Source organism: Argiope bruennichi, chromosome 8 (assembly GCF_947563725.1).
Source record: "Argiope bruennichi chromosome 8, qqArgBrue1.1, whole genome shotgun sequence".
NCBI lineage: Eukaryota > Metazoa > Arthropoda > Arachnida > Araneae > Araneidae > Argiope > Argiope bruennichi.
In genome coordinates this window covers 81,703,932-81,718,160 of record NC_079158.1, presented here as the reverse complement: position 1 = coordinate 81,718,160, position 14,229 = coordinate 81,703,932, and the positions used below count along the sequence as shown (strand labels likewise).

Here is a 14,229-nt window from a genome sequence, read left to right as displayed (position 1 = left end):
GAGTTTGCAAACAATATTTTCCAGTATGAGGAACATTCGATTAAGAATTTCCTGTTTCCTCTATTATTTTCCTATTTTACGTATCAGATTAAAAAAAATGAGTTTACAAAAGTAGCTGCTCGTTATATGAGACATTCATTTAAAAAAGAACGCTCATCCTTATTTTTATATTATTTATTTATTCAATAAATCATGTTAAGCAAATATTCCAAATCCTTTTTTCACCTCTTTAAATAGAATATTTGGAAAAAAACATAATTTATTATTAGGTTAATTGATAAAGTAATGAAAATTTTGTTATTTTATCAACGAATGAAAGACAACTGAACAAATCACAGTTTGATGTTTCTTTGATAATTTTAATATCGATATCAGAAGACATATACACATGTGTAAAAGCAATGCTTCATGATATAATGACGTATTTATTTTGTTATTAATGAATATATCTGATTTAAACAATCAAATTTTCTTTTCGTATGTATTTAGCATAGTGGAAAAGTAAAATTTTCTATAAGATAGAATGATTAATATCATATTATAGAGTCATTTTGACATATAACTCCATTAAAAAATATTTAACTTCAAAATGGGATACCCAATTCAGCAAACAAAATTTCACTTATATAAGATATAAATGTATTGGAATTTTTATCACATTATATTCCAGTTTATTTATTTAATCCTCGTCTGATTGAACTATCTAAAAGGGATATTTTATGAATCATGAATGTTAAATAGACATGTGTTAAACAACGTTAATAGACATGTTTTTTTTTCTGTATTAAAAATCTAGTTTAAGTGCAATTACAGATAAGAACTGCAAATGTAGATATAAGAATAACAAAAAGGAAACTATTTGCTGTGTTAAGTATTTATAAAATTTAAGAAAAAATGAATAATTATTCTAATAATATTTGAAAAATCAATTACTTGTAATAAAATTTAAGTTAAATTATGGCATTTTCATATTTTTTTCAATGAAAATCTTTTCAAATTATTTTTATAAGTCTCAGCAGATTGAAACATATTTTAGAGCAACTTCTTTAAACAGTGCTACAATAATCGGTAACATCAATAAGATATTTTGGCAGTCTTAAGAAATATTTAAAAGGGATTAAGATATAACTCACTGGTTAATTCTTTCCATTATTTATTCTATGACCATGGTAACATATTCCAAACACTGAATTTTTAGGAGTGACCAGAACTGAAATTCTGAAGTAGGATATTAAGATGTAAGCCAATAATAGAACAGAAAACGAAGGTTAACAAATGAGGCACTAAAGTCAGTCTTACGAGAGCTATATTTCTGAGACATTTTATTTATAATTCAAAATTGTAAAACAATCATTTAAAAAAAGTCTACTTGTTAAAATTTGAAAAATTTATTTAAAATCAAAGTTCTACAAGGTGCAGTAGAAATTAAATATCAAAGGTTTGCCGATTTTCTAAAGAAAAAATGTCATGAATATAAACAGCGAGTTAAAGATTTAAAAAAATAAGTAATAAGTTTTATTTAAAATTATTATATAAAAGAATTCATGCAACAGTGAATTAATAAAATTCAAGAAATTATATATAAAAAATTTCTGTTTCTAAGAAGAATATTGGTTACTTTTGAAATTTAATTTTTCTGTATGAATGAACGCCTCGGATAGTGAACCATTGGGACAGCATTTTTCTACAAAATTGTTTCATACTTACAATAAAATCTTCTTTGGATAAAAATAAAAAAAAAATATGGTAAGAAATAGTAAAAGGTTAATAACCTGTGAGTTGTCATCAATTATTACCATCATTAACCATCATTTTACCATTACCCTCATTAACCATCATTTTACCATTACCCTCATTAACCATCATTTTACCATTACCCTCATTAACCATCATTTTATCATTACCCTCATTAACCATCATTTTATCATTGCCCTCATTAACCATCATTTTACCATTGCCCTCATTAACCATCATTTTACCATTACCCTCATTAACCATCATTTTACCATCAAGTTGTAGTGATTGAAGTGGTATTTATTATAAAATTATAATAATATAATTTACATTGTATGATTAGATTACAAAATAACACTTTGTAAAATTAAAAAAAAAAGAATATAAAAATAATTTATATAGTATAGAATATTTTAGGAAAAAAATAAGGAAATATTTGGAGCATTACATTTCAACAATTGCAAGTTCCCTGCAAGTAATTTAGAATTCAGGTCTGACTATCTGATTGTTCTGATCTGACTGTTCTGTAAAAATATGGAGAAGAGAGAAATCAGAATTGTAATGACCATAATTAGAGACTTGGTCTCCTTACAACAAATGCAGATGTCTCACGCGATGCGTTCGATATGCATCATACTAGAGCTTTGTCATATTATTAATTAATCAATGCCCCAATCTTGACAACTTTGATATTGAATAGAATAGAGATATCGGAAAATTTTATACTACTAGAAGATGCACCATCTATCCGTATATTTCTATTTATAATATACATGAAAATTAAAAAAAAAAATATTACTAAAACTAATTTGAAACGTGATCCACTAAGAGAGAAATCAGGTATGACATAGGCTAGAAGTCAAAAAGCTGAAATTTATGAAATAGTGAATTCTACCAAGCATAAATAGGATTAAATTAATAATAAAATGAATAAATTTATTTAAAAGTATTTGTAATATTACAACTATTATAGAAATATATAAAAGAGAATTAATCGGTCTTAAAAATGTGAAATTTCGATTTCGAAAACGTTGAAATCCGCGTTTCTCAGAAAATACAACGGCGAAAATAAAATTAAAAATGTTAAAAAAAATATTAATAGGCTTCATCTCATTAACTTTGCTGCAATCCAGCCTCAAAAAGCTAAATAAAACCTTGTAATAAGTTGTAATCTTTTAGTTACGTAACGCTTAGGAATACTTACATTAAAATTGATCATTAAAATCAGATTAAAACCAATAGGGATATAAAAACAAAACCAAAATACCCAATTACAAAATAAAAAATTGCTAGAAATAGAAAAATAACTCATTGCTATCCATATGCGTGTTCATAAACACTTCCAATTTCCAAATGGAAACTTACATAATAAAAACTAATTATTATCTACAGTCAAATTAATAATTTTTTCGTATAAAAAATGACAAAGCAGAAATTGGTTGGATGTCAAAGAAGCGGTATTGCATTCAGTAGGGAACTCTTATAATAGTGAATATTAAGCATATGATTTAACGTTTGGGCTCAAAACACATTTCATATGATATATTGTTGTATTTATATAAATGGTAACTTAATTGGATGTGTCTTAATACAGACCGCCAGTTAAACAATTACTCAAATAAGGACACTCAATAAGGTAATATATTTCCAGTTGCCTTTTTATTTACGTAATGCCTTCGAATTTCTATATTGCTAGATTCTTCTACAATTACAATTAAAATAATCATAGAAATGATTACTGATAAAAGCCCATTCCTCTGAAATAGTTTATATTCAGGGAATTAAAAAAAATCTTTTGCTTTTTGGGTTTCTGTCTGTTTAACTTAGTAAGGCTACAAAAGATCGTAATCAGAATATTTCAGAGCACTGCTCATAAAAAGAAGTCCGAAAGATTTATTTTTACTGTATTTTGTAAGATTCAGAAATTTAATATTCCAAAAATGACAAAATCATCTTTAGTGTAGATTTTTCAAAGATGTTAAACTTTCAAACTCATTTTGCACTGGCTTCAAGACATCGAGTAAGTAAATATGAAGACTTCTATTCTCTTTCCAAAACTTCTTGAACTCGCATATGCCATTTCAGTCTTTGCAGGTTTTGATGAGAAGAGCGTAAAAGCATTTAATATTTAGCGACGCTTTAACAACGAGTATTTCATTAATTTTGTTAAATTTCTAATCTCTTTATATTTAACATTTACGCATGAGCCCAACAATTTTTACAACGAAGGGAAATACATTTATGAAAAAAGAGTAGGAAAGCAAAATCTCATGACATAATATTGATATGACTCATAAGATTTCTGAGAACATGAGTTTATTTTAACAATATTAACGCCTTTTTTAATAGTTTAAAAACGTTAGAGACATATCATTTTTTATATTTTTTTTTAGTTTTGCTAAGAGCGTCCAGTAGTAAATTTTTCCAATGAAAATTAACGTCACCTAATAATAAAAAAACTCCAACATTTATTTTTCTTTTAATTTGGCAGAATTCGTGACATCTTAAGAAAAATTTAGGATTCTATAATCTGGAGGTTTAGGGGTAAGACGACTGGAATTATAGAAAGATGGACAATTGGAAAGACGATTGGACAACGTGATCTTATAAAGCAAACAAAGGATACGATCCTTCGGAAAGAATTTCCAACTGTCAAGAAATAAGAGGGCAGCAGTGACCAATAAATAATCCGAGGGTTTGCCATTTTATATACTAAACGTTCTTGCAATATTTAAAGAATGATACACTACGCAAAACGATGACATGATTATGCATTTTTCTCATAAAACGATCAGATATGCCTTCTTTTTAATAATATTATTAGACCAGTTTTAAATTATAATATCATATTCATTAAAAATGAAAGGGGCGGACTTTTTCATTGTATACTACTCTAGATATACTATTCTAGATATACTATACAGAATGAGAGTAAGTGTAAATTATTACGTGTAATAGAGCCCAAATTATAAAATGTAATAGATTGTAAATTAATTATGATATCCTTTAAATTTAGAAAAACGGAAAAAAATGTATAAATAAAAATGAAAAAAAAATTATTATAATATAATTATTTTCTTATTTATTCTAAATTATAATATCTTTTAAAATTAACCAATAATATAATATATTGTGATAAAACTTCTAAGAAATGAGGCATTTTTAAAATTAATTATAATAATAAGTTAAAATATTGAGGGCTGAGACTAAACTTTTATCATGTATCCCATTCTACCAATTTCATCACTGATTTTACTAATTCTACCAAATCTATAGAGATACAATGTGTGGAAAAGACATACCTGAAACTAAAAGCTCTGTGTCCACCCTTTCATCTGATACACTGTTGTTAACGTAGCAGATATATTTGCCACTATCTTCTGGCTCGGCTCTTCTGATGATAAGTGTGCCACCTAATTCTACGAAACGTTGGTTTTTGGACAGTCTCACTGCTTGGCTCTTCTCCAATTTCAGCCAATGGATCTGAGGAATTGGATATCCTTCTGCTGCACAAGGTAACTTGACCGTGCTGCCTTCCTTCACGATAAGATTGGCTCTCCTGTCGATGACCCGAGGAGGGAATGTGCTGTGAGGCTCTGCAAAAGGAGTTACATATTAACTTGACAAATCAAATTCAAATTTTAAAATTTAGAACATTTTAAAGTAGAAAATATTTGGCGTTTCTCTGTCCTTGATTTACGAAGCTTTTCCTGTTTATTTTTATAATACAGCGGGAAAAATATTCGAAAACATAGTTGGCAGATTTGATTTATTGTTTGATACAAATGTGTAATTTTTCACAAATTGAAGTTTGAAATAATTTTGTTTCTTTGATAAAAAATTTTGATAGAATATTTTGATTTTGCAACTTCGTGAAATTTGGTTTAATATTTTTATTTATCTTCTTTTACTCATTTGACGTTTTTGGCGGAATTGGTCAAACATTTTGATTTAGTCTCACTAAAAAAATTGTTTTAACCTTTTAATTAGATTTCTTTAAAAGATTTTACTTAAAGTTTTAATTTAAACGAACTGAGTCTGACAATTTGATTTAGTTTCTTCCATAAATTTAGTGTCTTGTTTTAGTTTGGTCTTTTTGATTAATGTTTGATGAAAGATTGATGGATATTTCTTTGTAAGAACACAACTCAACAGTTCATTCGCCTAATTATTGTCTTGAGTCATATACAAAAACAGACATTTGGCAGACTTTCAAGAATATTTTTAACTTACAAAATTTTAACCTCAGCATACTCTCCAAAATCTCGAAGATTTTTTGATGACTATAGAAATTTCTCTGCAAAGATTTAGTATATGTTTAAAAGAGGATAGATATGGACTGATTCGTAATATTTATACTGTTGGAATAAGTTTATGGAAGACCAAGAAACATATGCTAGCTTATACTTTCTAAAGTGAGCCAGAATCATTTTTTTTTTATTTTAGGATACAATGCAATTTTATTTAGCTTGATTTGCTTCACGTTTGTTAAAATGGAGTTCCATGAAATATTTTTTTCCCTTTCTTTTGCAGCAGGATTATATCTCGCACAATATTTTTTCTCTATGTAATAAACTAATTTAATAAATGCAAAACTTAATTATCATTTAATAGATTAATTTAAACTGAATTGTTTTTCCATATACGTTTAGTGTTATCAGTTCGTGAACTTGAGAAAAATTATTAAAAATATACTAATATATATATAATGACTTATTAAATCTAACGTACAAAACTTTAAAAAAATAAACGAAAGATTTTTACATCTCAGATTTCATTTTATCATTAAAAAGTAGGAAATAATAAAAAAAATAACCGAATGAACTATTAATGAATAAAAATAAAGTAATGATAATAATGAAATCAAAGATTAATTTATGAAACATTTTAAGTGTCCGAACAAAAATATAAATACATAAGGTGCAGGAAACTTTATCTTAAAGAAATTAAGCTGCAGTGAATATCAGAGAAAAGAAAATATTTTAATTATTCATTAAAAATTTGAATTTTTAATATATAAAAATTCTAATATATTTTTGGAGTATTATTAATAGTGTCCCCATCTATTACATTATTTTTTTCCTACTCCAGGCTTTTCATTAAAAAAAACTTTCTTTTTTGTACACTAACAACGAATACCTTGAAAAAATTGTCTTTATACTTATATTAGAATGAAACAGTTTGACAGAGAGTTATGATAACTTTAGGAAGTTATTCTTGGAAATTAAAATCTGAATGAAAGAATAATTGTATTCACAATAAATGTCTGATTTCGAGCAAACATTTTTTTTTTCTATTCATGATCAGTGTAGGTAGGTATACAATATATTGTTACTTCTAACTAAGCAGTTATATTCATGAATATTTTAAATCATTGTTTTATTTTTCACTTGTTTAAAACACATTTTCCATTTTTCTATTACACGTATAAAGCATGATTAAATATTTTACAGATTTCCTTATTAAATATTAATGAGGGAATCGACTTCTTTTATTAATTCTTTAATTCAATTTATTTTTGACGCCATTTATTACTTATTTTGGTTAATAAGTAATAAACAAATATTAAGTAATAAAGATAATGAACAAATAATAAGTAATAAAGAATAATATTAAAAAATAAGAAAAAATACTGCTTATATCTACAGTTTTTTCCCCAATAAATTTAAGTAACACACGAATTAAGAAACCAATAAATTCAATATATAATATAATGTATTATTCTAGAATATGAAATGTCTCCTCTGTTTTTTAAAAACTAAGTTCATTATCCATTCCACTAATATAATTCATTCTCACTAGTGAAATAATAATTTAAAATAAAAAGATTTTTCATTGTGTGATAAAACAAGATAATTCATTTAATACTACTTTTGAAATTGTTAATTTCATTCGTCAATTGACTTCATAATGTAAGGATTTCTAAATTCTGATAATGAAGATAAAAAGAATGTTGACTATTTTTAGTATCTCAATTTCATTCTGATGTTACTAAAGTATTTCTTCATTTTTAATGTTGCTGTGCTGAACTCCAAAAACGGTTTAAAGCCAAACTCAGATTAAAAATAAATACACATTAGTTAAGTATTATTATATCATTCACGAAATAAAAGAGAAATATAAAACATAAAACATAATTTATGGTTCTTAAAAGTGAACAGGAAAGATGTAATTCCTAACAATAATTTTCAATATTAAATACAAAGATATAAATTTGAGCAATAAATTTTTGAGTGAATCTTAAAGAATATTTTTTTAAATAATTTACAATATTTCAAGACAATACTTTATTAAATGCTTTATAATATCTATATAAGTAAAATCGAAGCACCAACTTCTTAATTTTCTATAGAAGCCCAGATTAATAGATTTTCTTCAAATTTTGCTTTCAAATGCTGAGAATCACAAGGAAGGTTAAAAATAATGCTTTTACAATAATTACTTAAATATTTAAGTTTTGCTGTTAAAATACTATATACTTTGCACATGCGCAATGTTGCGACTCAAATAAAGAAAATGGCGTAAACTAAGATTTATTTAATAATCGAAATTCGAACTATCTAAAAAAGGAAAAAAGAGATTTAAATAGGAATTCATTACCCTGTATTGATACTGAAAAACTACTTCTTTAGCGTCAAAATTGTTTTAAATTTCTTTTTATTCAAAAGTTGATACAAAGCAGGATTACTCTCTTTTATCATTCGGTGGAAATTACATACAATGTTGAAAATTATATCCTATTACATGAATAAATCGTTCACATTGCATGAAGAAAGCCATTATTTATGCTGGTACTCTCTAAATCATATATTTATGTTGTCACTTTCTAAAAAAAAAATTTCATGATTCTTTCATAAATTATGGGGAAAATCAGCTTTATGCTGTTTTTAAAATTCTTTTGAAACAAAATGTAACTTTTTTGTGATTAAAGACTATAAAAGGAACAAAATAAAATTGCAAACGATAAAGTGATTCTGTGTATTATAAAATTTAATATGAAATTATGTTTTCCTTTAAAAATATTACTGTTCGGATTCTTTCGGATGGTAATATTTTGTTTATTTTTGTTTTATCACATGTGATGCTTACAGCAAAACAACTTTCAACATTTCGATATTTGATAGCTTTAACTTTTTCTATAAATAAGTGAAACAAATATTTAACATTCTACACACAAATACTGAAACAAAAAATAAAATTTTTAGCTATGATGAATGATGTACTTAATTTTTCACTAGTAACAAGAAACATAAAATCACCACAAATATTGATGTATGTGTTATCTAGTATTAAATACTTTTCAAAAAAAGTGCGTGCCATGCAATGAAGTTCAGAATTTTTTTGAAAAAACCTTTGTTCTTGAATTGTTAAGTATTTATTGAAATGTCATATGAAAAATATAAGCAACGACAGTTATAAAGGAATTCGAAAATATAACCAAAGAAAGCGATTAAGTAAATGTTCAAATAATGATTAGATAAATAAAAAAAATGTAAATGGTGTTATGATACATTTTCTCCAAAATATATCAGCAATAATTTTTAATCATCAAAAAATATTATATATTTTTTAAAAATTATCATAAGGATGAGGAAATTAAGACATGATCTAATTATTAAAGTTAAAGAATTTAGTAAAATCCTAAAAGGCTTCACAATATTAATCTGAAAAAAATGACAATATTTCCCCATTACTTTTTGACTAAATACTGAAACATAGTTTATTTTGTATACAAAATTAAATACAATATGGCATCAGCTGTATAAAATTTTCCAATATAGAATATAAAATATCAGATTTTCTCTTTTGACTATGTGTTGAAATGTTCCTTACAACATAACTCCGATGAGCCGATCGCAGTTATGAATATTATCCATTGTCCAAATAATGTTTTTATTCAAATCAAAGAAAGTGGTCTCCCGAACACTCCTCGTATATTTTCTTACGTAACTTTCTTCTATTCTTTTATTTACCGTACGCCATTGGCGAACATCAGATAGAACAAAAATTAATAGCGTGCCAACTTTGTGATTTCTGGATGAGCAATTATATATATTACTGTTAATAAACAAATACCAGAAAACCGGAAGTGAATTTCGAGTACCTTTTTTCCAACCGATTAAAATTAAATATTGACACAGAACCACAATTTTAATCATAAAATTACATACCGAATTTAAAACATTTACGTTTTGGAATAATGGATTACATGATTGTGATGGTACAGATCGATAAAGGATTAAACCCTTGATGAATTTGGTTTCAAGTTTGATACATTTCTATAATTATCAAATATGTATACCAAATTTTATTTATATATATATATGTCTCTTTTGTGTATAGTTAATGTTTTAATTAACTTATATTCAGAAAACGGGATGGACATATTTCCTCCGAAAGGATTTCCTAAAAATGGATAGAAATCTACATGTACCAAATTCTAAAAATTTGCTGAAAGCATTTTACAGCTATCGTCTTCACAGAAAAACGGATAGACAAATATTATTCTAAAAACGTGATTTTTGGAACCAGGAAAGTGTAAAAATGTGTAAATTCTTCAAAATTTCGAGTTAAAATATTTTGAAATTAACATACATTTATATACATTTTTTAATATTTCTTTATAAAGAAAAAAAAAAGGAAGTCTCAAATAAAGATTTTTTTAGCGAAAATAAGTAACAGAAAAGTGGAACATAAGATTTTGAAATATATATTCAACCATGTATATTTTAACATCAAATATTAATCAGAAATAATTACAGAAAATATATAAAAAAACAATATTTTTATAGTGATTAAATTAATGTATTACGGGCCATTTTCAACATTTTTTGAGAAATGACATTTTTTCGTGACATTTATCCAATCACCGCAATATTCGATTATCGAGAAAAAGTTTATAAAATCAGGACGATTAGAATTCTGTTACATTTATATATATATATATATATAATCAACATGCAATAAATTTTTCCTTCATTATAATTGCTAAATATAAATAAAAACATCCTTAAAAATTCTAGAATTTTTAAATGTTCGAATGTTCTATTTGGATTATACTCATCCCTTGCACCACTTATTTTCTGAGTGCGTCACCAGCCCTCTTGTTGTCGAGAGATTGACATTGAATGTAATTTCTGAGGCTGTATTGACTTTCCCTTGACGTTCGAGAACCCTTCCAATCACGTCTAATTGAAGTCCGATGCAACGGGCGAGATGGAAAAGCACTGCTCCAGGGTCAGAAGTAAATATGACAAGGCTAAAAGAGGCCCGGACGTCATGAAAGTGAAGCTGGATTCATTGATCAGAGGCCATTTCATCGCAACTGTTTGCGAAATGAAGTTGTAGAAAAGTTGGAAACAGTTTCAAAGGCAAAGTTGCAAAACTGCGGTGGTGAATAATTTAATAAGAGCATTTGTTAAAAGGGAGCATTGTGCTTAAAGGAACGTTTAAGGGAGTTTTAAATATTTAAGAAATGAATTATTTGAAGAAAAATATCGTCTTAGCATTCAGGAGTTAGAAAGGGAAATGTTACTAGTATATTAATTGCTATATTTTTAAAATTTATTTTGGAAAATTTGCATAAACTCTCACTTTATATTAATATTGTAGCCAGAGCGCGAAAGAAAAGGAAATGTATTTTATTGATTTTACTTCATAATATGCAACAAAAATAAAATTCTAATCAGTTTATAATATTCTGAAGTGTTTAATCGAGTCTTTGAAAGGATTGATTTGATTTAAATAACTGGATATATATTTTGTATGCTTTTATTCTTAGAAATTATTGTGGAAAGAAAATTTTAGAACTATGGTTAGATGCAGAGAAATATGATTAATTTACTTTAAATCTTAAATTTTCCCGTTAAAGATTTTTTAAAAGGAAAGAAAAGGAATTTTATTGATTTTAGTATATGATATCCAACAAAATTTAAGTGTTTAACCTAGTCCTTGAAACAATGGATTTGATTGGAATACTTGAATAGATATTTTATATTTATTCTTAAACATCTTCTTGAATAAAGCATTTTTAAAATTTGACAATTACGATCAAATGCAGAGGAATGCGTTAGTTTACTTTAAATGTTGATTTTTCTTTTAATGTCTTTTAAAAAAATGAATTTTAATAATTTTAGTTTATAGTATACAACAAAAAGAAAATGCTAAAATGTTTATAATATTATGAAGTCTTTAACCGAGTTCTCTAAATGGTGAATTTTATTGAAATAACTGAATATATATTTTGTATATTTATATTTATTCTTAGACACTCTTTGCTAAAGTATTCTCAAAATTTAACTACTTTGATTAGATGCAGAGAAATGTGATTAATTTTTGCTTTAAATGCTAATTTTTTTCTTTTAATATCTTTTTAAAAAAGAAAAAAAAATAATTTTATTAAGTTTATAATATATAATAAAATATTCAATAATTAATAATATAATAATTATAATATTATTATAATATAACTATTGTGGATTTGATTATGACGACTGGATATACATTTTGTATTTATATTTATTCTTATATACCCTTGATAAATTTTCTGTTAATGTCTCCCTTAAAATGACAAAAAAAGAATTTTATAGATTTTATTTTATAATATAAAAAAATGTCAAATAAATTGCTTGAATGATTCCTCTAAATTGTGGATTTGATTGCAATAACTGAATATATATTTTATATTTATCATTTGGCATCCCTGGTCCTAAAATTTCATAACTATGATTAGATGCAAAAAAAAACAAAAAAAAAAAAAACAATTTACTTTAAAAGGAATTTTTTTTATTCTAAACGCAATAAAATATTTATAGTACATTATTATCTTGAATATTAACAATGCAAAATATCTTTTAGAATCGGGTTATCTGATAAAAGATAGCTATCTTTCAAATATAAGTTTTGATTTATAAGATAAGACAATTTTTTTTTGTCTTTGGAATTACTGTAATTTACTATCTCTTTCGAATGTTATTTATATCTTCCTATTTGAGAAAAAAACTTTAGTCATATACATTGGGTAATAAAATAGGATCAAATTATCAAGATAATATTTGTGAGAGGAAGATTAGCATCAGGATAGAGTAAAGTCCTGATACAATATATGTAACAGAAAATTTTTATGTTATCAAGTTTTTAAGAAAATAACTGATATTTATTGATTGATCTAAATATTTTAATCGTATATCGTATTAAATAATAATATTCATCAAAATATCTTATTACCAAAGAAAAATAATATTTTTGGATGTTAACTTTTATGTATATCCTTCATAAGCTTCCTTTTCATAAAATAATAAATTAATTTTTTAAATTTAATTAATTAAATTAAACTTAATTTTAATTAATTTCGCAATAATGAAAAAACAAACAATACTTTTATCAATTATTTAATGGCTTCTTGCTCCATTCCCTAAAAAAAGAAGATAATCCTACTTTTCATTATAAATGTCCTGCAATTTTCATTAAAATATCATATTTGGAATTAAAAAATTTTGAGATAAATTGAAAAAAGTTCAACGAACTCATTTAAAATATTTTTTATACATGTAACAAAAATATAAGAGCATCGAACATGCACATTAAATAAAACTTGCTGAACTAAATAAATAAAATATAGGAAACTGATTTTTGCTATGTTAAAAAATTATCTCTATTTCATAAAACAAGATATTGTTTAAAGGTCATACATATTCATATATATAATTCACTGTTTCTTACATTCTATTTTGCAACAGATCGTGGCACAATGAATAATCTTGATAAAAATTTACACATGTCATCAATGGATTGTATCTCCTTTAGGCCTTCATTGATTGTTTCTTTTTAAAACAATCTGTCTAATATAAATAGTATGTTATATGGAAAAAATTTAAATAGAGTTTAATTAATTTTAAATATCAATTAAGAGTTTTTCTTTTACAAAAAAATTCAGAAATTATTGATTTGCCTGAGAACGGAAAAAAATTATTTTGAATTAAGGAAGCTCCAAATTAATGAGTTTTATATGTTACCAAATGAGAAATAGGTACAAACAGACTAAAAATTGTTTTATAGATAATTACTAATTATATTTTAGTTAGATATTTTTTAAAAAGTAATATAAAAAGTTTTAAATCTGTTTACTTTCAGGAATAGTATGTAATGGGAATGATTCTTATGCCAAAAACCACAAGAAAATTTCTGAAGATGTTCACCAGTCGTAAATTTTAGAAAACAAAACCATTCTATTTTCAGAAGAGAACATATTTATATAAACATATAATTAAGGCAAATCTAATAACTTTGAATCGTGAAGAGACTGATAAGACCAGGCATGTTCAACACCCCTTCTCTTAATTTCCGCTCCAAACTAACGTGAGGCTTCGCCCAATTTGGTGTGAACCGGACCCTTTCAGACGGATGTTCAATTTTATTGAGTTTCAAGTCAGGGAGAAAGACCTTGACCTCGAAGTAAAATGTTTATCACCATGCCACGTTGGTCTTGCATTAATT

At 25.4% G+C, this 14,229-nt stretch overlaps 1 protein-coding gene across 4 annotated transcripts in view; it reads right to left on the bottom strand.

Moving 5' to 3' along the window:
- Positions 1-14,229, bottom strand: part of LOC129981768 (cell adhesion molecule Dscam2-like) — a 519,426-nt gene that overhangs the window by 176,043 nt on the left and 329,154 nt on the right. For all 4 annotated transcript variants that reach the window (XM_056092759.1, XM_056092760.1, XM_056092761.1 and 1 more), the window contains exon 5: positions 5,037-5,330. In XM_056092759.1, the coding sequence (XP_055948734.1) occupies positions 5,037-5,330 (294 nt within the window). The remainder of the gene's footprint in view (positions 1-5,036; positions 5,331-14,229) is intronic.